Genomic DNA, 21,925 nt, shown 5'->3' with positions numbered 1-21,925 from the left:
CTCAAGGGGCCAAAAAGCCGCATGTGGCTCTCGAGCCGTAGTTTGCCGACCACGGAGCTAATGTAATAAAATGCAATCTTGCCTCTCACCCCTTTTCCTTAGTGGGAATGAGACACAACTGGATGTTTCTTTCCAACCTGTTGACAAAGCACCTGATGTCTGCCCCTTTCGGGCTGCAGACTCCCCCTGGCTCATGCTTTGTCTTTGAGAAACAGTTAGGAAATTGCAGGACAAAAGTTGAGGGTTGGGCATCTAATAAACGAGATAGTGAGTCCAGGGGTTGATTGCTACTGTTCATGTTGATATGGAGAGGAAATCAGTCTATGGATGTTTTCCAAATGCTAAGGAGGGTCCTAATTGTGCTAAAATTTCCCCTGTACTATTGTACTTGAAACTTGTGCCAGGAGCTTGGCCCTTGCAGCCGCGGTGGCTGGCAGCCCCAGCTTTGTCCAGAAGGTCATCCGGAAGGTCGTCTGGAAGGACGCCCAGAAGGTCATTCAGCTGTCTGGTCTAATTAGCATATTATGCTTTTATTATATTTGAAATAAGCAAAGAACATTACTTAGGCTCTGTTTGGATTATCTGTCACCACGTAGTACAAGGCTGTGCATGAGTTAAACTCTTAGTAAATGCCTGTTTGCTGTCTAATATGTTTGGGACAAGTAAATTGTATTTAATTTTTATAGCTATACCGAGCTTACGCGGCCTTCCCAGATTTTTTCCGTAATTCAACTGCCACCTGGTGGAAGAGGGAGTTGAAAGAACTACACACCAATCCACGGGATCCAGACAAGAGTTTGAAGTTCGATGGCATGTGGATTGTGAGTGTTTGTGTCTGTGTATATTTGGATAGGGGTGTGTCTATCTTTGTGTGTCTAAGTGTATGTATCACTGACCTTTAATCAAGAAGGATAATGATCACCCTAGAGAGCTTTGGATGTATCAGACTATAGTTCCTCCACTAAGGAACATCCTGATAGTCTTCAGACCGTGTACCTTGCCGCACGTTCCTGCTGTAAAATCCCAAGGTCATTACTAGGAATTTCTTAGAACTGCAACTTGCTTCACACCCTGAGGGAGAATTTTTTTTTTTAATCCTCTAGCCCAGTGATTCTCTCAACCTTGACTGCACATTAGAATCACCTGGGAATCGTTTTAAAATCCTGATTTCCGGGCCCCATTCTCCGGAAATTCTGTTTCTTTGTTACTAATGTTGTGGCCCCACCCCATAACAAAGAAACAGAATTCTGGAGGATGAGGCCCAGAAATCAGGATTTTAAAAAGATTTCCAGGTGATTCTAATGTGCAGCCAAGGTTGAGAACCACTGCTAGCCAGTCCTTTTGTAGGGCTTAATTTATCTTTCTAGTCAATTCTCATATGGATTTAATGATTACTGGATGGTGAATGATTTATTCACTACTTCTTTCCCTCTGTGTGGACAGCATGTAACTATTTTTTAAAAATATGTTTTTATTGATTTCAGAAAGGAAGGGAGAGGGAGAGAGATATAAAACATCAATAATGAGAGAGAATCATCAATCAGCTGCCTCCTGCACACACACCCCATCCTCCCCCCTCGCGCCCCCCCCCCCCCCCCCCCCCCCCCGCCTACTATTTTGAGCTTGCCTTGATCGGGAATTGAACTGCAACCTCCTGGTCCATGGGTTGACGTTCAACCACTGAACTGCTGGGGTCCAACCCCAGCAGGTCCAGGGGTCCCCAAAGGTGTAGACGGAGTCAGCGAAGAAGGAGGGACACGGAGACAGTGTTCAGTTGATCAGCAGCCTAGCCAGGATCTCTAGCCAGGATCTCCAGCCAAGTTCTGGTCTGGATCTCCAGCGAAGTTCTGGTTAGGATCTCCTGCCAGGTTCTGTGTCCATGTTCTCTTGCTAGGTTCTCCAGCCAGGTTCTCCAGGTTCTCCAGCCAGGTTCAGTCACCAGGTTCTAGTCAGGTTCTCTTGCCCATTTCTGTAGTCAGGTTCAGTCCAGGATCTTTTGCCATGTTCTCTCCAGCGAAGTTCTTCTGTCTCTAGTTCTGTGTGGGTTCTGTCTTCTTACATCTGTATTTATACCAGTTGATTCCAATCCTATCAATCTCTATTTCAAAGGTTAGGGCGTTCCTTATCTCCATTCCAGGGAGTAAAGATTATGTAGCTTAAGCATGATTGTTCGTAAAGTGATTAATTACCCACCTGGCACTTAGTTAAGAGGTTTTATTCCCTCCCTAACTTCAGGGGAAAATCCCTACCTGGGGAAACAACCTTTCTCAGAGACCTTGGTTGAAACACATAGTGCCAAGAAGGTGAGCAAACATATTAAGAACAGTATGCCATATATGCCAGGTCCCTTGAAACAGCAAGCATGGACCGGGTCCCGGCACTGAACCACACTGGCAGGGCCAGAAAGTAACTGTTTTGTAAAGTAAAATATATCTGTGTTTGACTTTTCTAGGATATGAATGAACCATCAAGCTTTGTGAATGGGGCAGTTCCTCCAGGTTGCAAGAATGCCTCTCTGAACCGCCCTCCCTATATGCCATGTAAGGACCCTGGGCCTCCTCTACTGGCAGAGCCATGGCCACAAGGACTGACCCCTGCAAGAACTCAGCAGCCAGGGGCTTATCCTGACTGCTCAGGGCATATCTCAGTGGTGCTTTGGTTTGGGGGAGCCAGCAACAGACACATTTCAATCACTTTACCCAGTTGGGTGTGTGCAAGTTACTGACCCCACTGAGTGAACTTTCTGAGTTTGTTCAGAAAACACTTAACAGTAGTTATGTCTCCAAAGGATCCTACAGCTACAGCTTCTTCAGGCTCAAGTTAATTCCTCCATGAGAATTTGTTATGCTACTGGTGGGTGGAAAATAGTGGCTTCCCCTTATCATGGAGTTGATGGACTTTGGTATTACACCTGTGTTCATATCTTGGCCCCAGAAATTATTCTCTCTGTGAGTTCTATGACCTTCAACAGATTCCTTGATGTTTCCCAGCCTCAGTTTTTTAAACTGTGAAAGAAGGATAATGATATCCTTTTCACAGAATTAAGATAAGAATGACATGAAAGAATTACCATGTTGAAAGCCTAGGTTGGAGGCTGCCCCATAGCGTTTGACAACTCTGTTCTTCCCCATGCCCTTGGCTTCCTTCTGGAGACCCCTCCAGAAGACTTGATGTTGAATGGCCTGTGGGCACCATTGCAGGTCCCAGAGCTGAGCATGTTCCTGGGCCTCTGGGATGGAGAGGGCCCCATGCAGATGGAGAGCTCAGTCCCTTGAAGAGAAGTCAGTGATAAACAGGATCAGAGGTGGCTTTTCCATAACTAGCTCTTTCTCCTTAGATTTGGAGTCCAGGGACAGGGGTCTCAGCAGCAAGACCCTGTGCATGGAGAGCGAGCAGATCCTGCCCGACGGCTCCCGGGTGCGGCACTACGATGTGCACAGCCTGTATGGGTGGTCCCAGACCAGACCCACATACGAGTGAGTTGTCATCTTCCTTCTCTAACTGGCACAACCCGCAGGGGCAGCCAGTGACTGATGAATTCCCCGGCTTTTCCTCTCATTTCCTCTTCCAATGGGGTTAAAACAATTTTAATTACTACTATGTAGCCATTCTTCCTTTTTGGACAAATATTCATGAGCATGGAGCCAGGCCCTGTAATCATAGTTAACAGGACAGTTTTAAATAAGGGCTGGTCCCGCCAGTGAGAGACGACAGTCCTAGTGGAGATGACATAGGCCATTATCACACAGTGCAGCTGATGCTATAACAACATGAGATATAAGAAGCAAAGAGAATGTAGAGGATCGGATAGTTCCTTTATTTCAAAAGTCACTTACCTCTTTTGGGGGGTCATTCATGTTGGGATAGACATCTAGTGTTCTATTGAATTAGCCTTGTCCAATTTTGTGAACTCAGTCCCTGAATAATAAGAATTATTCTAAGGAAAGCTTTATAAAGGAATTCACCTTCTTCCCAAAATATAGAAAACTAAGTACCAAGTAAAAAAATAGTAAGATTTGGTGATTACTTATTGTTTTTAGGTGGTCCAGTGAGTTTATTGCATAGTGAAGTCCTTTGTAAAACAGTGTAAATACTCTAAAGGTATATGTGTTATTCTCTCCATCCACCTGGGATTGGTCAGTGGGAACCTCACTATAGCTCAGATTTCTCTATTTCCTCCATTAACAGGAAACATGTTGTCACCATGGCCTTGGGTCAGAAGTTCTAGGAGGAGAAGCTTTGTGGCCTTTCTTCCCCTGTTCTGATCTCAATCATCTCCTTGTTCCTCTCCAACCAGAGCTGTGCAAGAGGTGACAGGAGAAAGAGGGATCGTCATTACCCGCTCCACGTTCCCCTCTTCTGGCCGCTGGGCAGGACACTGGCTGGGAGACAACACGGCTGCATGGGACCAGCTGAGGAAGTCTATCATTGGTGTGTGGTGGGGAGGGGAGGTGGGATCCTTGTTAAAGGATTCTCTGAGGAGTGGGTAGGAAGCGGGTCGGGAATGGTGTGTCTGACACAGCTGTGGTTCTCCTTGCAGGCATGATGGAGTTCAGCCTCTTTGGCATATCCTATGTAAGTGCCCTTTGGATCACCCCTAATCCCCAAGAAGGTGATGACGTCGTTCAGAAATCATCAACAGGAGCATTTTATTCCCTCTTGTCTCAGACAGGAGCAGATATCTGTGGGTTCTTTCGAGATGCTGAATATGAGATGTGTGCTCGCTGGATGCAACTGGGGGCCTTTTACCCCTTTTCAAGGAACCACAACACCATCGGGACAAGGGTAGGATGAGGGTATCACTAGGAACACAGGTCCAGTTTTGAGTTGGTCATATTCCCCACTGATATCCATAAACCCGTTAAACCCTATTGTTTCTTTTCTTTTTAAATACACGTATATATTGTGAAATGATTAGTACACTTGGGTTAGTTAACACCTTCATCACTTCAGATAATTTCCATTTATTTTTGGAATGACGACATTTAGCATCTACTCTCTTAGCAACTTTCAAATATATAAGACAGTATTTTTAACTGTATTCATCATGCTGTACATTAAATCCCCAGAAAAAGCAGCAGGGGGAAAAAGTTGGTTTACAGTTGTGAGTATGCAAAACACAAAGTTTATTCTTGTATTATGATTTAATAATTATTGTATTATTTTCCATATGAACAACTATAAATCTACTTTTGCCCCACGCTGTATTTATTTTATAACTGGAAATTTTTACCGTTTGACTAATGTCTCTCTATTTTCCCCAACACCCAGCCTCTGATTACCACCATTCTACTCTGTTTCTGTGAGTTCTACTTATTAAGATTCCTATATTTTAGATAAGTGTTATCACACAGTAGTTGTCTTTCTGTGTCTGACTTATTTCACTTAGCATTATGCCATAAAGATCCATTCATGTTGCTGCAAATGGCAGGATATCCTTTTTTCTTGTGGCTGGATAATATTCCATTGTGTACATATCACATCTTTATCCACTCATCCATCAATGGTCATCTAGGTTATTTTCATGTCTTGGCTATCTTGAATGGCACAGCAATGAACATGGGAGTGCAGATATCTCTTCAAGAGACAAATTTCATATAGTTGGATTATGTGGTAGTCTTTTTTTAATTTTCTGAGGAACTGCCATGCTATTTTCCGTAGTAGCTGTACCAGTTTAAATTCCCACCAACAGTGCACAAATGGTTTCCTTTTCTCCACATCCTCACCAACACTGGGTTTCTTTTGTCTTTTTGATAATAACCATTCTAACATGTGTGAGGTGATACTTCATTATGATTTTGATTTGTGTTTTCCTGATGATTAGTGATGTTGGGCATCTTTTCATGCAGCTGTTGGCCATTTGAATGTCTTCTTTGGAAACTAGAAATCAATAACAGAAAAAATACTGGAAAATTGACAAATATGTGCAAATTAGACAACCAATGGGTGAAAAGAGAAATCATAAGATAAATACAAAATATTTGGAAACAAATGAAAATGGAAAAACACATACTAAAACTTATGAGATGTAACAAAAGCAGTTCTAAGAGAGAATCATTCAGAAAAAAGAAAGATCTCAAGTAAACAACCTAACTTTGTACCTCAAATGAGTAGAAAAAGAACAAAATTAGCAGAAGAAAGGAAATAGCAAAGATCAGGACAGAAATAAATGAAATAGACACCAAAAAAGTAATAGAAAAGAACAGCAAAACTAAGAGCTGTTTCTTTGAAAAGAAATAAAATTGACAAACCATTAGCTGGAATTCCTATGAAAAAAATTAAGAAGTCTCAAATAACTAAAATTATAAATGAAAAAGGGACATTACAACAGATATCACAGAAATACCAAGGATTATAAGAGACTATATGCCAACAAGTTGGGCAACCTAGAAGAAATGTATAAATTCCTGGAAATGTACAGCCTGGGGCAAAAATTATTAAAATACAACCTACCAAGACTGAATCATGAAGAAATAGAGAACCTGAACAGACCAATAATGAGTAAGTAAATTGAATCAGTAATAAAAAATCTCCCAACAAAGAAAAGCCAGATGTTTTCCCTGGAGAATTCTATCAAACATTTAAAGAAGAATTAATGCCAATCTTTCTCAAACTCTTTCCCAAAACTGAAGAGGATTTCATACTCCCAAACACATTGTAGAGGATCAGAATTGCCTTGTTACTAAAGCCAGATAAGGGCACTACAAGAAAACTACAGACCAATATCCCTGATGAATATAGATCCAGAAATTAGCACACCAAATTTCACAGCACATTGAAAGATTCACACAACATGCTCAAGTAGGGTTTAACCTTTGGGCATAAAGATGGTTCCACATATACAAATCAATAAATGTGATATACCACATTAATAGGATGAAGATAAAAATCATATGATTATTTCAATAGTTACAGAAAAAAAAAACACCATTTGACAGAATACAATATCCTTTCATGATAAAAACTCTCAAAAAATTGGTTATAAGAGGAATGTACTTCAACATAATGAAGTAAGACAAGCCCACAGTTTACATAATACTCAGTAGTGAAAGTTTAAAAGCTTTTTCTATAAGATCATGAACAAGACAAGGGTTCCCACTCTCACTGTTTCTATTCAACATCATACTGCAAGTCCTAGCCAGAACAATCAGATGAGAAAAAGAAACAAAAGGCATTCAAATCAGAAAAGAAGTGAATTGTCTCTGTTTACAGCTTATATGATCTTATATAGAGAGCATACAAAAGATGTTACCAAAAAACTATTAAATTATCAATACAGTAAAGTTGCAGAATATGCAATCAACATACAGAAATGACTTTTGCATTTCTATACACTAATAATGAAACACATGAAAAGAAATAAAACCATCCCATTCACAAGAGCATCAAGAAGCAATAAGCAATACATAGGAATACATTTAACCAATGAGGTGAAAGATCTGTATACTGAAAACTACAAGTTATTTATTAAAGAAGTTGAAGAAGACAAAAACAAATGGAAAGATCTCATGTTCATGGATCAGAATAATTAATATTCTTAAAATGTCTGTCCTACCCAAAACCATCTATAGATTTAGTGCAATTCCTATCAAAATTCCAATGGAATTTTTCACAGATATCAAAAAAGAACTTAAAATACTTTTCAAACAAAAAAGACCCCTAATAGCCAAAGCAATCTGAGAAAGAAGAATAAATTTGGAGGCATCATGCTTGCTGATATCGAATTATATTACAAAACTGTAGTAATCAAAATAGTATGGTATTGGCTTAAAAATAGAAACACAGATCAATACAACAGAATCTAGAGCCCAGAAATAAAACCTTGCTTAAGCTATCAACTAATATTTTACCAGGGAGCCAAGAATACTCATTAATAAAGGATAGTGTCATCAATAAATGGTGTTGAGAAATTGGTTCCCTATCTTGTATCATTCACATAATTAACTCAGAATGGTTTAATGACTTAGTCATAAAACTTGAAACCATATAACTCCTAAAAGAAAACATGGGCAAAATGTTTCTTGACATTGGCCTTGGAAATGATTTTTTTGATGGGACTCCAAAAGAACAATCAACAGAAATAAATAAATGGGTCAACATAAAACTTAAAAACTGCTGCACAGCCAAAAAACAATTTTAAAAAAAGAAAAGGCAACCTACAGAATTGGAGAAAATATTTGAAAATCACATATCTGATAAGGGGTTAATATCCAAACTATGTAAGGCACTCACACAACTCACCCAAAGGAACAACCAAGTAATCTGATTTTAAAAATGGGCAGGGGAACTGAATAGACATTTTTCCAAAGAAGACATACAAATGGCCAATAGGTACATGAAAAGATCCTTATGGTTCAATGAAGCATCTTCTCCAGTGTTCTTTAGATTATTCTTTTTGTTTACGCAGCGTTGTAGCAAATATATCTCCAAAAAGAGTGTCTTACGGGAAAATTTTATCAGCTGTCCTAGGAGAGCTTCAGTGACCTCTTTCAGTCTAATATTCTGTGTGTCTTATCTATAATCATCTTTGATTTAGTTAATTGTGATTTTCATTTGTAATAAACATTCAGTGACCTCAAGTACCCCAGCTCCCCTACAGTGAGCTCTAAAATTCCTCCTTTTGTCCTTTAGAGACAAGACCCTGTATCCTGGGATGATGCATTTGTGAAAATCTCCAAAAGTGTCCTGCAGACCAGATATACCCTCTTGCCATATCTTTACACCCTGATGCACCAGGCCCACACAGAGGGCAGTACTGTCGTGCGGCCTCTTCTCCATGAGTGAGTGTTTAGCTGGAATCCCGATGACTAAGGGATAATTTTATTCTCTGTGGTGTCAGTTGAAGAAAACAGTTCTTCCAAATTAAATTAAAGACATGATTGCCTTTTGCCATAAGCTTTCTAGGCACCTGAATATGTTATCTAGCATGGTGTCACTGATACCTTGGATCTTTAATAAGAGACTATTGAATTTAATTTATTTTTTCAAAATGATACAACACAGAATAATTTCTTTCTAGATTAAGAATATGTAGACCTACCTATCTTTTATAGAAGCTCAGATCATAGGCATTCCAGGGGGAGATTTGAGTGTTGAAGGCCATTCTTGCATTTAGGATGTGCCATGGTTAAGAAACATGGAGCTATCTATAGGTGAGAACATGTCTAAGTCTAATCATGTCTGGAGTTTGAAGAAGATAATATGCAGAAAGTGAATATATATCTGATTAAGGTAGAAAAAGTAATTTAAGGTAGAGAAGCTGGATTTCTGACTTGGGTCTGAACTTGAGGAGTTTCTTCAAGGCCTTGGCCTGGAGCCCTATTGGCACCCTGATTATGGTACCTTGGTTTGTCTTTCCAGGTTTGTGTCAGACCGGGTGACCTGGAACATAGATGAACAGTTCCTGCTGGGCCCAGCCTTCCTGGTCAGCCCCGTCCTGGTGCCTGTAAGTATGGAGGCCTCTGATGAGCAGAGGTCCCAGTTACGAAGCCTGGTGAATGGGGGGAGGAGAAGAGGCCTGATCTGGTGGGGGTCCTGAGCAGTGGCTTCTTATTCTACCTCTGTCTCTTCCTCTCTCTCTGAGTTGAAGTCCATCACTTAGGGGTTTTTGTCCTCAGCTCCCTCATCTTTAAAATCATCATAACAGATTCTGATTCATAGGACAAATAGAGAAGGAAGAAACCATATGATATATATGAAGATATACGAATTTCTTCATTAACTGAAGTAAGGAGTGTGATCAGGTGGGGACAATACTGTAAAGATTCATTACAGTCCTCTGTCACCATTAAAGCAAAACTTTTCATAAGGATCATTTGAAACAACGTGTATAATCTTACCGTTGAGGGCTAGGCCTTCCCTTCCATCTATAGGAGGTCTTCAAGTAGCAAAAGCCATTTCCTTACCTTTACTGTTGATGATTAGGCTTCTGATCAAAGCATCAGTTAATTGCATCTTCTTCAAAACTTAGTGCACTAATCAGAATCTCTGAAGTATAGGCATGTAAATCTACAAAGTTTTCCTCTGCCCCAGACCCAACTTTGTTTCTTTCAAGAGGGTGTATGTGGGTTAAGTCTGTAAGCAGATAATAATTCTTCTCCAAAACCCTGGATCCTGAAGGACTTTACAGAAGCCACAAGCATAGAGCAGGCAAATCTCCCATTTGAAGTAGGGAGAGAAGGAGGCTCCCCTACAGTCCTGTCCTCTAGAGAGATGAAGTGTGTGGGTCAAAGGCCATCACTGTTATTTTGACCAAGTTGGTTAGTCTGCCTTAGATAACTGAGCCCACTGCCCATGACTTATTTGTGTTTGATTTTAGAATGCAAGAAATGTCACTGCATACTTCCCTAGAGCCCGCTGGTATGATTACTACACGGTAAGTTTTTCTGATTGTTTATACAGCCCAGGAAAATGGGAGCGTGCACAGGCTTTAGAATCTGACAGACCTCTGCTCACATTGTGGCTCTGTAACTCCCCTGATGTTAATCTTGCACAGGTCACCTTTAACCTTGTAGCCTCCGTTTTCTCACCTCCAAGTTGGGGAGAACCACTTCCTTCACAGAATTGTGAAATAACACATGAAGTATCTCACTTATTCCCTGGCCTTTGTGGGTGTTCATAATGTGTTAGTTTTTATCTTTCCTTTTACCACCACTATTCACAATGGTGGTAACACTAGTAAACACAGGAAATTATTCTGTCAACTATAGTTTTTGTTTAATTTTCCGCCCGTGGAAAAGTTCATAAGTGCAGGGGCCTTTTCCTCTCTTTTTATTCCATGTCTCCTTCTCCAGCACAGATGCTCAAAGAGGAGTTGTTAAACGTAATTCCCCAAGGAAAGCGAGTGTAAAATGCACACAGAAGGAAGGGCCCTACCCTTGTGCACTGGAGCAATGCAGTTGCATTTGGAAATGCAGGGTGAACACATTCTCTGTTGTAGAATGTTTCTAGGCTTGTCTGAGCCCAGAAACTCATCTGGAAAAACAGGGTCTTCTGGAACCACTTCAGGGCAACATTTTTATTGTTAAATGTATAGGGTGACATCAGGTAAAAAATTATATGTTTCAAGTGTGCAATTCTATAATTGTATATTGAATTGTATGCCCACCACACAAAGTCAAATCTTCCGTCACCATATATTTGACCCCCTTTACCTCTCACTCCCCCCTCACCTCCTTCCCTTTCATAATCACCATACTGCTGGGTGAATGTGGGAAAATGTATAACAGGTATGTGTGGAAGGATTATGAATAGGCAGCAAGTTTGGAAGAGTGGATGTCTGGTAAATGCACTGTTCAGAGGTGTGTTGTCTCCTTCGTCATCTCCGACCTTCTTCTGGCCCTCAGGGTGTGGACATTAAAGCAAGGGGAACGTGGAAGACTTTGCCAGCCCCTCTTGACCACATTAATCTTCACGTCCGTGGGGGCTATATCCTGCCCTGGCAAGAGCCTGCACAGAACACCCACTTAAGGTGAGCGATGGGACCAGTTAGCTCAGATCTTGGTGGAGTCCACTGTAAGCAGTACTCTTGGGTCCAAAAGCAATTGTACTAAACATTTTTGTTAGTTGGTTTGTTTTTTTCAGACTCTCTGCTCTTTGAACAATTATCAACAACTATTTTAAATCTAAGTGGGTTAAATGCTAGGTCTAATTAGTGATAATTGAAATGGAAGAAACTATTGCTGGAAAATTGTGTAAGCCATAATGCAGCTGATGCCTGAGGGTGAGATTCCTCACCATACACGGATTTAAAAATTCTAGACCTAAGCCTATATAATAAATAATAGCTAACAGCAAATGAAAACTTGCTGTGTACCTAGAACTGAAATAGTATGGAAATTTCTATTTTTTTCTTTAAAAAAGTTAAAAATAAACACTTATCGTGTAAGTACTGTTATTATCCTCATTTTATAGAAAAGCAAAGAGGCTTCATTGAGACCTGGGGGGCAGGCATTGATTAATTCAGAGTCACAGTGTTAGTAAGTAGTTGAAGATGGACTAAAATCTATGTCTGTCTGATGTCAAGCTAAAATTCTTAGAGCCCTATGAATTTAAGTCCAAAAGTTTAGTTAAAAATGGAATGAACCAAAGACAAAACTCACTATATACATATTTAGGAAGTTAGGTCATAAAAGAAGATCACAACATCAGATCCTTCCTCACAATGGGGGAGGGAAGGAATCTCATGAGTTTGCTTGTAGTGTCTGGTGGTGCTTATAGAACCTTAAAGGAAAACTCCCCTTGCTTCATTCATTAATTCATTCATTCCTGGTATGAAGTCATAGAGCAAATGGAGACAAAACTAGAAGTAGGTCACGAGCATCTTGAAATCTAACTCTCAGTCTTTATAGCATGAAGGACTTCCTTTATGTTTCTTGAATACTCTTGGTTTGAGACTGTGGCTTGGTTTTTAACTAATGCCTCCCTCCCACTTCACTACAGCCGCCAGAAATCCCTAGGCTTCAAAGTTGCCTTGGACGATCAGGGAACTGCTGAAGGTTGGCTCTTCTGGGATGATGGGCAAAGCATTGGTGAGTAAGGGTTGCCTCAGATTCATGTCTGTACCATTGACTGGGCTCCTGGATATATTATAGGCCTGCTTTTCATTTTTCATGTTAAAACAATTTTTCATGTTTTTTATATATGTAACTGTTTGAAGTAGTACATAGTGTGCTTGATCCTTATGCTGCATGTAAATGAAGCTTAGCTGGGAATCTCTCACCATTATCCATGGTCCGAGCCAAAGCGAAAATTTCTTTGAACCAATTGAAATATACTTCTGTATGGTGTATGTCCAAAAGCACATTCCCTAATTGCATGGTTTATTGTCCCAGTAAGAGTGACAATACCTCTATCAGCTGTGCTATTTATTTGAGGGAATTTTTCATTAGGAGTTACAGGAATTGGTGAACTTTCAGGAGGATGGTTTAATTATCATTAGCTATTTCTAGGCCAGTGCTGTCTAATCCAACTTTTTGCAGTGATGGAAATGTTCTATAACTCTGTTGCCCACAGTGATAGCCATTAGGCATAGGTGGCTACTAAGAATTTGAAATGTGACAACTGTATCTGAGGAACTAAACTTTTAATTTTATTTAATTTTAATTAATTGTAATTTAAAGAGCTACATTTTGTCAGAGGCTACCTTGGACAGCACAATTCTAGAGGCTAGCCAAGGCCCTCTGATCGAGTGAGCAGTAAGCAAATTGGAAAGAGATGGGTACATGGGACAAGTGAGAAAGCCACAGGGTAGGAAGTAGGATGGGAATACCTGTAACAAGGCTCTGATAAGGCCACCTTCACTGGAGGCTTTTCTTTGGGTTTCTTTGTTCTCTGGAGTTTACGGTTAAGAAATTGCCTGATATCTCTTAAGACAAACTGACCAAGACACCATTCTTGATGATTGTGATATGTGTCTACATCACGTATGTTCACATATGCGTGCTTCTAGCAGAAAGAATCGGGAAGTTCTGAGGTGACCAGGAAGATGTTGGGAGTGGTACATAACAAGGGAGACAAGTGGATTAAAGGGAAACCGCATCATGTGAAGTGCGTCTACCAGACAGCCGTGTCTACACACACCCATTTCAAACATCCTGTGCACATTGAGGTTGGGGGCAAGAGTCTGACTAATCTCTATACATATGTCTTAAATCACAAAATGGAAATCAGTAAAGAAAAAAAAGACAAGTAGGCAATGAGAATTCTAAGCATAAATCCAGATCATGTTTACCTTGTTTGTTTGCAGACACCTATGAAAAGGGACTCTATTACTTGGCCCGCTTTTCTGCCATTCAGGTGAGTGTGACTGATACTATGAAGGGGCACTAGAGTTCTACTGGCTTCGTAGGATGCTGGAGATCATAAGGGCATAAAGTACCACCTAGAATTCCTTCACTGCCTACCTTGCTAATTTGCATCCTTTCCTTTCTCCAGACTTCAGATAGATTTAGTATGCTACCAGAAGTTTTCTGTGACTAGACCCATTCATGTTTTGTCAGTAACTTATTCCAGTTTAGTGAGGCAGAGATGGACAAGCTATTTCGATGTTATCGAGTCCTTGTCCTTATATTGTCTTGGAATGTTCTGCACATTTTCTGACTTCTCTACATATAGAAAGTAAGGTTCCTAATGGCTGAGACCCTTTATCTCCTTGGACTTCAGGGCAATTCTGGAGACCCTGCAGGTGCTTTTTAGTCAAAGAAAATTTAGATGATAGTTGAAACAGGTGATAAAGTCCTGAAATCATGGTCTCCACTACAAGGACACGAGGTGGTAACTCTGAAGTTGTCTTACCTCATGACCTGCATTTGTGCCTAAAAAGAGGTGGGGAAAATTTTGAACAAATTTTGCTTTATATATTTATTTATTTTTAATCTCTAATTTGACAGAATACGATGAAGAGTCATGTAATTTTCAACAAATACATCACGGATACAAACCCTTTGAATCTGGGCTACATTGAAATCTGGGGAGTGGGCAGTACCTCCATTTCCAGTGTCAGCATCTCTGTGAATGGCATGGATATAACACCCACCTTCACCTACAACCCTACATTAGAGGTGTGTGACCAGTGAAAGGTCTGAATGGTATTTCCCAACCCTGAGATGCATTGTGAACTGCCTGCTTCTTTCTTGCTAATGACACCTTCTCCTGCAAAGCTTTTCACCAATCCCTCTGTTTTAAGTGTGTCAACATGGACAGTATAGTGATGGAGGGGAAATCAGCCTTTATCATTTGGGATTGAGGGTCTGCGTCCTTACTTTCTTTTATTTTTTTATTTTATTTTTGCTTAATCCCTTCACCTTTTTCAAGGAATTTATTTATTTATTTGTTTGCTTATTTATTATTTTTAAAATCTTTATTGTTGAAAGTATTACATATTTTCCCTTTTTCCCCTATTGACCTCTTCTAGTCTGCCCCTTCCCCCTCCTGCCCCACCCACCAGGCCTTCACCACTCTATTGTCTGTGTCCATGGGTTATGCATATATGCATACAAGTTATTTGGTTGATCTCTTCCCACTCACCCACCTTCCCTATGAGTAGTCCTTACTTTCCATGCATGTCTCCTTGTCTGCAAAGCTATGTAAAACCCTATGTTTTATTCCTCATTTCTGCCTCAGAGATCTACTTGATAGCTTGAACTACCATATTTTATCAGTTGTAAGATACCATTAGTTACAAGTTACCCCATCATTTCATGTGCCATAAAGACAAAAATAAGGGACAAAAATATGATACTGAAAATCCTATTTTGAACTTATAGCTTTGTAAAACTCTTTTAGACATAGGTTTTTATCATTTAAATATGTTAAGTGATAATAATGGGGAAGTGTTGGGTAGTGATACATGGGCATTGATTATTCTGCCATCAAAGTGACTTAGAAGGAGGTAGATCCTGAATTTGAAGAAATATTAGAAATGCCTTAACCAATGTATATCATATAATTTTCCTTTTGTTATTTAAATATTTAAATCTCTTAGTATTTTATTTATTATTTAAAAAATAATTACATGACACTAATGGGTTAAGACATTTCCCAGATACTATCCCAGGTGCTGGTGATATAGAATATCATAAAACTCTTCCACTTTTGTCTATGAGATTTTCTTCCAAGCCACTAACATGTTTATACAAGTGTTTATCTTAGCACTTTCTTGATCTTACTGTCAGCCAGGATTCATATTCCTTCCTAAAGTGATCCTTAAGTGGTTTGCAGTTTATCCATTCATAATACCAGTAATAGCAAAGACGTTCATGTTTTCATAGATAATAACAATTGTCATGAGTGCTGGTTGGCTCACAGTGATTCTAAGGCTGTTGATTGCAAGACACATTATGATTTCATGAATGTTAAATATGTGAAAACACTGTGCCTTGGGATTAATGAAGTGGTTCTAACATCTCTCTTCATGGCAAATAGAATCTTTCCTTGTGTGCTTACTCTTTGCTTTCTCCTGAACTATTTTTCTTCCATAATCCTCTCTGATTACAAGACCTGCAACAAAAGTTTTCCTTCAGTTTTGTATTTTTTTTTGTTTCCTCATATTTGTGGTTTTCTTATCAACCAATTTCCCCAAACTTTACCAAGAGCTCATAAAGGACTTTACCCGTTTTTGTTGCTGACCAACTCATGGACTGCACATATGGTGAAACTTTATGGACAATATTTGCCTAGAAAAAAAGTTGAAATATTGGACTCTCACTGACAGTCATCCAGGCACTGTGAGGGACTAGCAGAAGGAGGAAATAAAAGGGGTGCTCTGAGGAAATCAATACTCCAAATGAATAGATATGAGGACATTTTCTCCAATTTGTCTGTGGGATTGTGTCTCTACAATGGCTGCATACTGCAGTATTTTGAGGCTTGTTGTCTTGTCACTATCACTGAATGATCTTTGTCTTATAAGGAATTATGAAAGACCCTTGTCATCTGAAAATTTGAGATCAGTCTGCAAACTAGGCAATGAATTGTGAAAGTTTCAGTGTGTTGTGTAGACCATTGGCTCATCTCTGATTTGTTTGCAGGATGTTTCAATCATCTAATGCCCAATACTTTTCCTTGGTTCCCAACAGGTGTTAAAAATTGATGTGGCCAGCAGAAGCATCAGCCTACATAATTTCACTTCATTGACATGGAAAAGCACTCTGTGAATTTTAAGAGCAAGAACCTGAGAATCACTTTGAAACTACTTATACTTCATGCTTATAAAATTATTGTGTGTTGCTAATTGGTTCATGCCCACTATGGGTAAAATCTTTTATTAATTTTGTTATATGTTTTGTCTGTGCCTTAACCCTGTGGGATAGGCAGTAGGGAGGTGTTGAAAATCAATGGATTATCTTAATGTCTCTATGTGATTAGTATGGTATCTATTATTCATCATTTAACATTTACTGAAGCTGAACTGGGTCCATGGTGAAGTGTGTGTGTGTGTGTGTGTGCATGTGTATATGTGTGTAACCAGGAAATATGTCCCACTCTCCTGCCAAGTAGACAAGAAAAAGCTTGCCAGGACAGTTTCAGGCCCTGGAGCTAACACTCCAAGAAAGTATCCAGAAAGCCAGAACTCATAAAGGACATCTGTTGGTTGGTTACAGGAAAAAGGGAGCATTATGTTGACAGCAGGATAGAAGGGGAAGAAAAGGCAAACACAAGGAAAGGTAAATAGGAAAGATGAGTGGAAACAGATTGTGATAAAAGTGATCATGACAAATGAGAAGACAATATTAAAATATCAGGAAATTAGTCTCAATGGGAGGAGAAAGGAAGAACCAATTCATCTGAAAGCAAGAAGAAGGGTTAGGGGAAACACTTAACATATGGGAGTAGGGTGAAGATGGAATTTAAGCAGGCAAAACTGAAGGAAGGAGTTTGAATGTAAAAAATAACTTATTTTTGCAGTGGTGTGCTTTAAAATATGTAAATCTTTCTTCTCTATTCTGTGCCTAATGTATATAACCACAATTTACACATGTGCATGCAACTTTCATGCCAGACCCAAATAAAAGAAGCATATTTACAAGAGATTTTGAATTTTGTGATATTTTGATCATGGTGATGTCAGTTCAGATTAAGGCTATGTCTTGTTCAGCACACCTTTGTAAACTGGTCTTGTTCTCTTTGGCAGCAGTCCCTATAGTCCAATCCACCAACAGAATGATTAGCTTTAGGAGTATCCACCCTTTTCCTTACACCTGTGGCATATCTTTTTATAAGATTTAGGCTGTGGAAGAGGGTACTTGGATTATTGTTGTTTTAATCATCATAGCAGCTGCTATATGTGGTAAAATATCAATTCTGATGAAACAGAAGTTGCAACACTATTGGTTAAAACATTAGATGGTTCAAATTTGGAATGAAAAAATTATATATTAATGTTCAAAAGGGATATTTACTTTTAGTGTGACTTGAAAATGAGTGTGTTATAAATGAATATGTTTATATCCTTATGATTTTTTAACACCAAGAAGCAACATTCTGCTTGTATATTCTTATGTCAGTGCCTGCATAAGTCTATGTATATATATATAAAAGCCTAAGTGACCATTGTGACCGAATGACCGGAATGGCTGAAATGAACGGTCAACCACTTGCTATAATGTGCATTGACCACCAGGGCGCAGACACTCAATGCAGGAGCTTGCCCCTGGTGGTCAGTGTGCTCCCACAGCCAACCTCTCCCAGCCGGCCAACCTCCCGGGGGCCCTTCCCCCAAATAGGCCTTGATCGCCGGCCAGGCCGAGGGACACCACCCATGCATGAATTCGTGCACTGGACCTCTGGTAGAATATAATATTGTTCAATTGGCTAAATGTTCTAATTAGCAAAAGTAGGGACTCATGGATGAGGGTTTGAGTTAACTATGCAACTAGCATGAAATGTGGAAAAGTAACCATGTGAATCCCTTGATCAGAAAGGTGAGAAACTTATTAGCTCTCCTCTAATCAACCTAGGAAGGCTACCAGGAGTAAGGCATTATTTACTTGATCTTTGAGAAATATTTTAGGTTATCATGAAGGGCATATTTGTGGAAGTTGGCTCTGGCTGCCACAGAAAGCTCAAGGAGAGGATTTCAGACTGGACAATCCCAATTGCTAAGTCCCTAGGTGAGCCATGGGAGGCTTGGCAACATTAGTAGAGTCATGGGACCCCTGGTAGTCTAGTGAAACCTACAGTACCCCTATTAGGAAGGATGTTCTTAAATGTATAAAGTAAAATGCATACTATTTTAAAGGAGTGCTATTATATTAAAATACACATATGCAAGTATTTAAACATTAAACTATTTAGTATAGTAATACAATGAGGTATTTATTTTGTTTGTTTTGCTCATCATAAATTTTATTTCCATCAACTTCTCCATGTCTCCTTGCCACATGCCCCAGACTGGTCTGCATAATTTCAGTTTTTGCTCCTGGATTTAAGCAATGGTCTCCTCTGTTTCTACAATTCCAGGGCTGGAGTAGCTTCCCATTGTTGCTAACAACTTTGTGGCCTCAGTGTCCTCTGGTTGACTTCTCATCTTCTCATCATCTACTTGTTAAGTCTATACCCTTAAAAAAAAAAAAAAAGACTTGTTAAGTCTGTGCCCTTAAAAAAATACTCATAGAGCAGCAGTTCTCAACCTGTGGGTCGCGACCCCTTTGGCAGTTGAACAACCCTTTCACAGGGGTTGCCTAAGACCATCCTGCATATCAGATATTTACATTACAATTCATAACAGTAGCAACATTACAGTTATGAAGTAGCAACGAAAATAATTTTATGGTTGGGTCACAACATGAGGAACTGTATTTAAAGGGCTAGAAGGTTGAGAACTACTGTCATAGAGGATTGTATTTTTTTTGCTTATACCTGACTTGCACAGTAAAATTAAGAGCTTAATTCATATTAGAATAGAATTCAATAAGTAATTGGAGGTTTTTTCCCCTATCATGCATATCTATACTAATAAAAGGGTAATATGCTAATTAGACTGGGAGACCTTCCGGGATACCGGCCAGGGGGTTCAGTTGGGGGCCATCAGGCCAGATGGGGAGGGCCGTTGGGGGCCATGAGACCGGCTGGGGAGGGCTGTTGGGGGTCATGAGGCCGACAGGGGAGGGCAATTGGGGCCATGAGGCTGGCAGGGGAGGGCAGTTGGGGGCGAGCAGGCTGGCAGGCAGAGTGGTTAGGGGCTATCGGGTAGGCAGGCAGGTGAGCGGTTAGGAGCCAGTGGTCCCGGATTGTGAGAGGGATGTTTGACTGCTATACTTCTGTTAGATATTTGGTGTGGGTTTGGTACATATGGCCTTTATTATGTTGAGGTACATTCCTGCTATACCTGTTTTGTTTAAAGTTTTTCTTTAGGTCATAAATGGATGTTGAATTTTATCAAATGCCTTTTCTGCATGTATTGAGAGGACCATGTGATTTTTAGTCTTCATTTTGTTTTGTGCTGTATCACATTGATTGATTTACAAATATTAAACCATCATTGCATTAATGGAATAAATCCAAATTGATCATTGTTTATAAACCTTTTAATGTATTTTTAAATTCAGTCTGCTAATAGTTTTTGAGGATTTTTTTTTTAATATTTTATTGATTTTTTACAGAGAGAAGGGAGAGAGATAGAGAGTTAGAAACATCGATGAGAGAGAAACATCGATCAGCTGCCTCCTGCACATCCCCCACTGGGGAAGTGCCCGCAACCCAGGTACATGCCCTTGACCGGAATCGAACCTGGGACCCTTCAGTCCGCAGGCCGACGCTCTGTCCACTGAGCCAAACCGGTTTCGGCAGTTTTTGAGGATTTTTGCATTTATGTTCATTTAGAATATTGGCCTGCAATTTGTGTGTGTGTGGGGGGGTGGGGGGAGGGAGGGCATTCTTGTCTGGTTTTGGTATCAGGGTAATGCTGGCTTTGTGAAATGAGTTTGGAAGCATTCTGTATTCTTTTAATTTTTGGAAGAGTTTGAGAAGCATTGGTATTAATTTTTCTTTAAATGTTTGATAGAGATTTTTGAGAAGATTGCTGCTGAAGGAAAGGCAGACTGCAAGACAGTGTGAGAGTGAGAGAACGAAAAGTGTATGGACGTACCGAGAGTGTAAATTTGTGGGTGAGCGATAGCTATACTCCAGGGGACTGTTGGAGACTGCCGGATCGGGCTCCCCTAACCGGGCAGCCTCCACTGCTGCTGAAATCTCTCCCCTGGAGCAACCGGCTCAGCCTCGGAGACCACGCCATCTTGAGTGGCTGATATCGGAAACGTATACATCCAGAAACCCTGCAACCACGGCACCCAGGGTCCAGCTACGAACCTAGGAACACCAGATCTCAAGCAGCGCAAATACTTGGACTCAGACGAGCCCGAGCCCTGCTCCTCCTCACAGAAAGGTCAGATTTCGCCTAGATAAAGGTGCGGTTTATAATTCAGGTTGGAGAGAGGAACGCATGCAGGGGAAGTCTGCACCCCACAAAGTCCGCGGCCGTTGGGGCCAGCATGATCCACGAGTGTGGAAGGGGTCCTGCAGGGCTGCTGGCAGAAGGGAACTCTAAAAATCAGCCCATAGCTGAACTGGGTGCAAAAAGGCAGTCTCGGATTTTGCCAGTGTGCTGGCTGCTTAGTGCCAGGGGAGAGAGGACGTGCAGAAGAGACTTTGGGAGAATTGTGCACTCTGGCTTTTTTTTTTTTTTTCTCCTTAAATCTTTGCTTTTGGCCGAACCGGTTTGGCTCAGTGGATAGAGCGTCGGCCTGCAGACTCAAGGGTCCCAGGTTCGATTCCGGTCAAGGGCATGTACGTTGGTTGCGGGCACATCCCCAGTGGGGGGGTGTGCAGGAGGCAGCTGATCGATCTCTCTCATCAATGTTTCTGACTTTCTATCCCTCTCCCTTCTTCTCTGTGAAAAGTCAATAAAATATATTTAAAAAAAAAAAAAATCTTTGCTTTTGATTATTAAACCCAATACATAAGATTGCCCAGTTGGGGTCACTCACAGAGACTGCAGGGGAAAGTTGTTTTTGTGGAACCTGGGAATCAGAGCAGGGAGTAATGACTAAGGAACCAGCTCTGGGGCAGTCGACTCTCCCAAACCAGTATTAAGTGTGATAGGGAAAACAAAAACTAAATACTGGCTAGACAGGATCTGTAGCCTCAGAGGTCAATCCAGAAACACTGCCACCCAGGGGCTGAACCACAAACTGACTCTTCTGTAAACACAAATAAAGGCAGACTGGGAAACAAAGAAATACTGCCTGCTTTAAAATCAGGACTGTGGTTTACAATACGGAGGAACAGTGTATCAAAGGGAACTTCAACACTCTCCTGAATACCTGACAGGACTAAGGCATGCCAAACAGAAGAGTAGAGGAAATGAAGGACCTTCACTACTGCACATTTTAATTTTTTTTCACCTTTTACTTCAGAAACTAATTTT

The 21,925-nt window shown here is 40.4% G+C and overlaps 1 protein-coding gene across 3 annotated transcripts in view; it reads left to right on the top strand.

Moving 5' to 3' along the window:
* MGAM (maltase-glucoamylase) overlaps window positions 1–17,529 on the top strand; it is an 80,163-nt gene extending 62,634 nt beyond the window's left edge. For all 3 annotated transcript variants that reach the window (XM_036328504.1, XM_036328505.1, XM_036328506.1), the window contains 14 exons: window positions 687–821; window positions 2,453–2,540; window positions 3,338–3,476; window positions 4,298–4,431; window positions 4,541–4,575; window positions 4,669–4,785; window positions 8,632–8,780; window positions 9,361–9,445; window positions 10,319–10,375; window positions 11,346–11,470; window positions 12,442–12,530; window positions 13,748–13,797; window positions 14,391–14,561; window positions 16,578–17,529. In XM_036328504.1, coding sequence (XP_036184397.1) covers window positions 687–821; window positions 2,453–2,540; window positions 3,338–3,476; window positions 4,298–4,431; window positions 4,541–4,575; window positions 4,669–4,785; window positions 8,632–8,780; window positions 9,361–9,445; window positions 10,319–10,375; window positions 11,346–11,470; window positions 12,442–12,530; window positions 13,748–13,797; window positions 14,391–14,561; window positions 16,578–16,655 — 1,452 coding nt within the window. In that variant the 3' untranslated portion in view covers window positions 16,656–17,529. The remainder of the gene's footprint in view (window positions 1–686; window positions 822–2,452; window positions 2,541–3,337; window positions 3,477–4,297; window positions 4,432–4,540; window positions 4,576–4,668; window positions 4,786–8,631; window positions 8,781–9,360; window positions 9,446–10,318; window positions 10,376–11,345; window positions 11,471–12,441; window positions 12,531–13,747; window positions 13,798–14,390; window positions 14,562–16,577) is intronic.
* The last annotated feature ends 4,396 nt before the right edge of the window (window positions 17,530–21,925 follow it).

Source organism: Myotis myotis, unplaced genomic scaffold (genome assembly GCF_014108235.1).
Source record: "Myotis myotis isolate mMyoMyo1 unplaced genomic scaffold, mMyoMyo1.p scaffold_m19_p_11, whole genome shotgun sequence".
Classification (NCBI taxonomy): domain Eukaryota; kingdom Metazoa; phylum Chordata; class Mammalia; order Chiroptera; family Vespertilionidae; genus Myotis; species Myotis myotis.
Note: the sequence above shows the minus strand (reverse complement) of the source record. Positions and strands in the feature narration are given on the sequence as shown.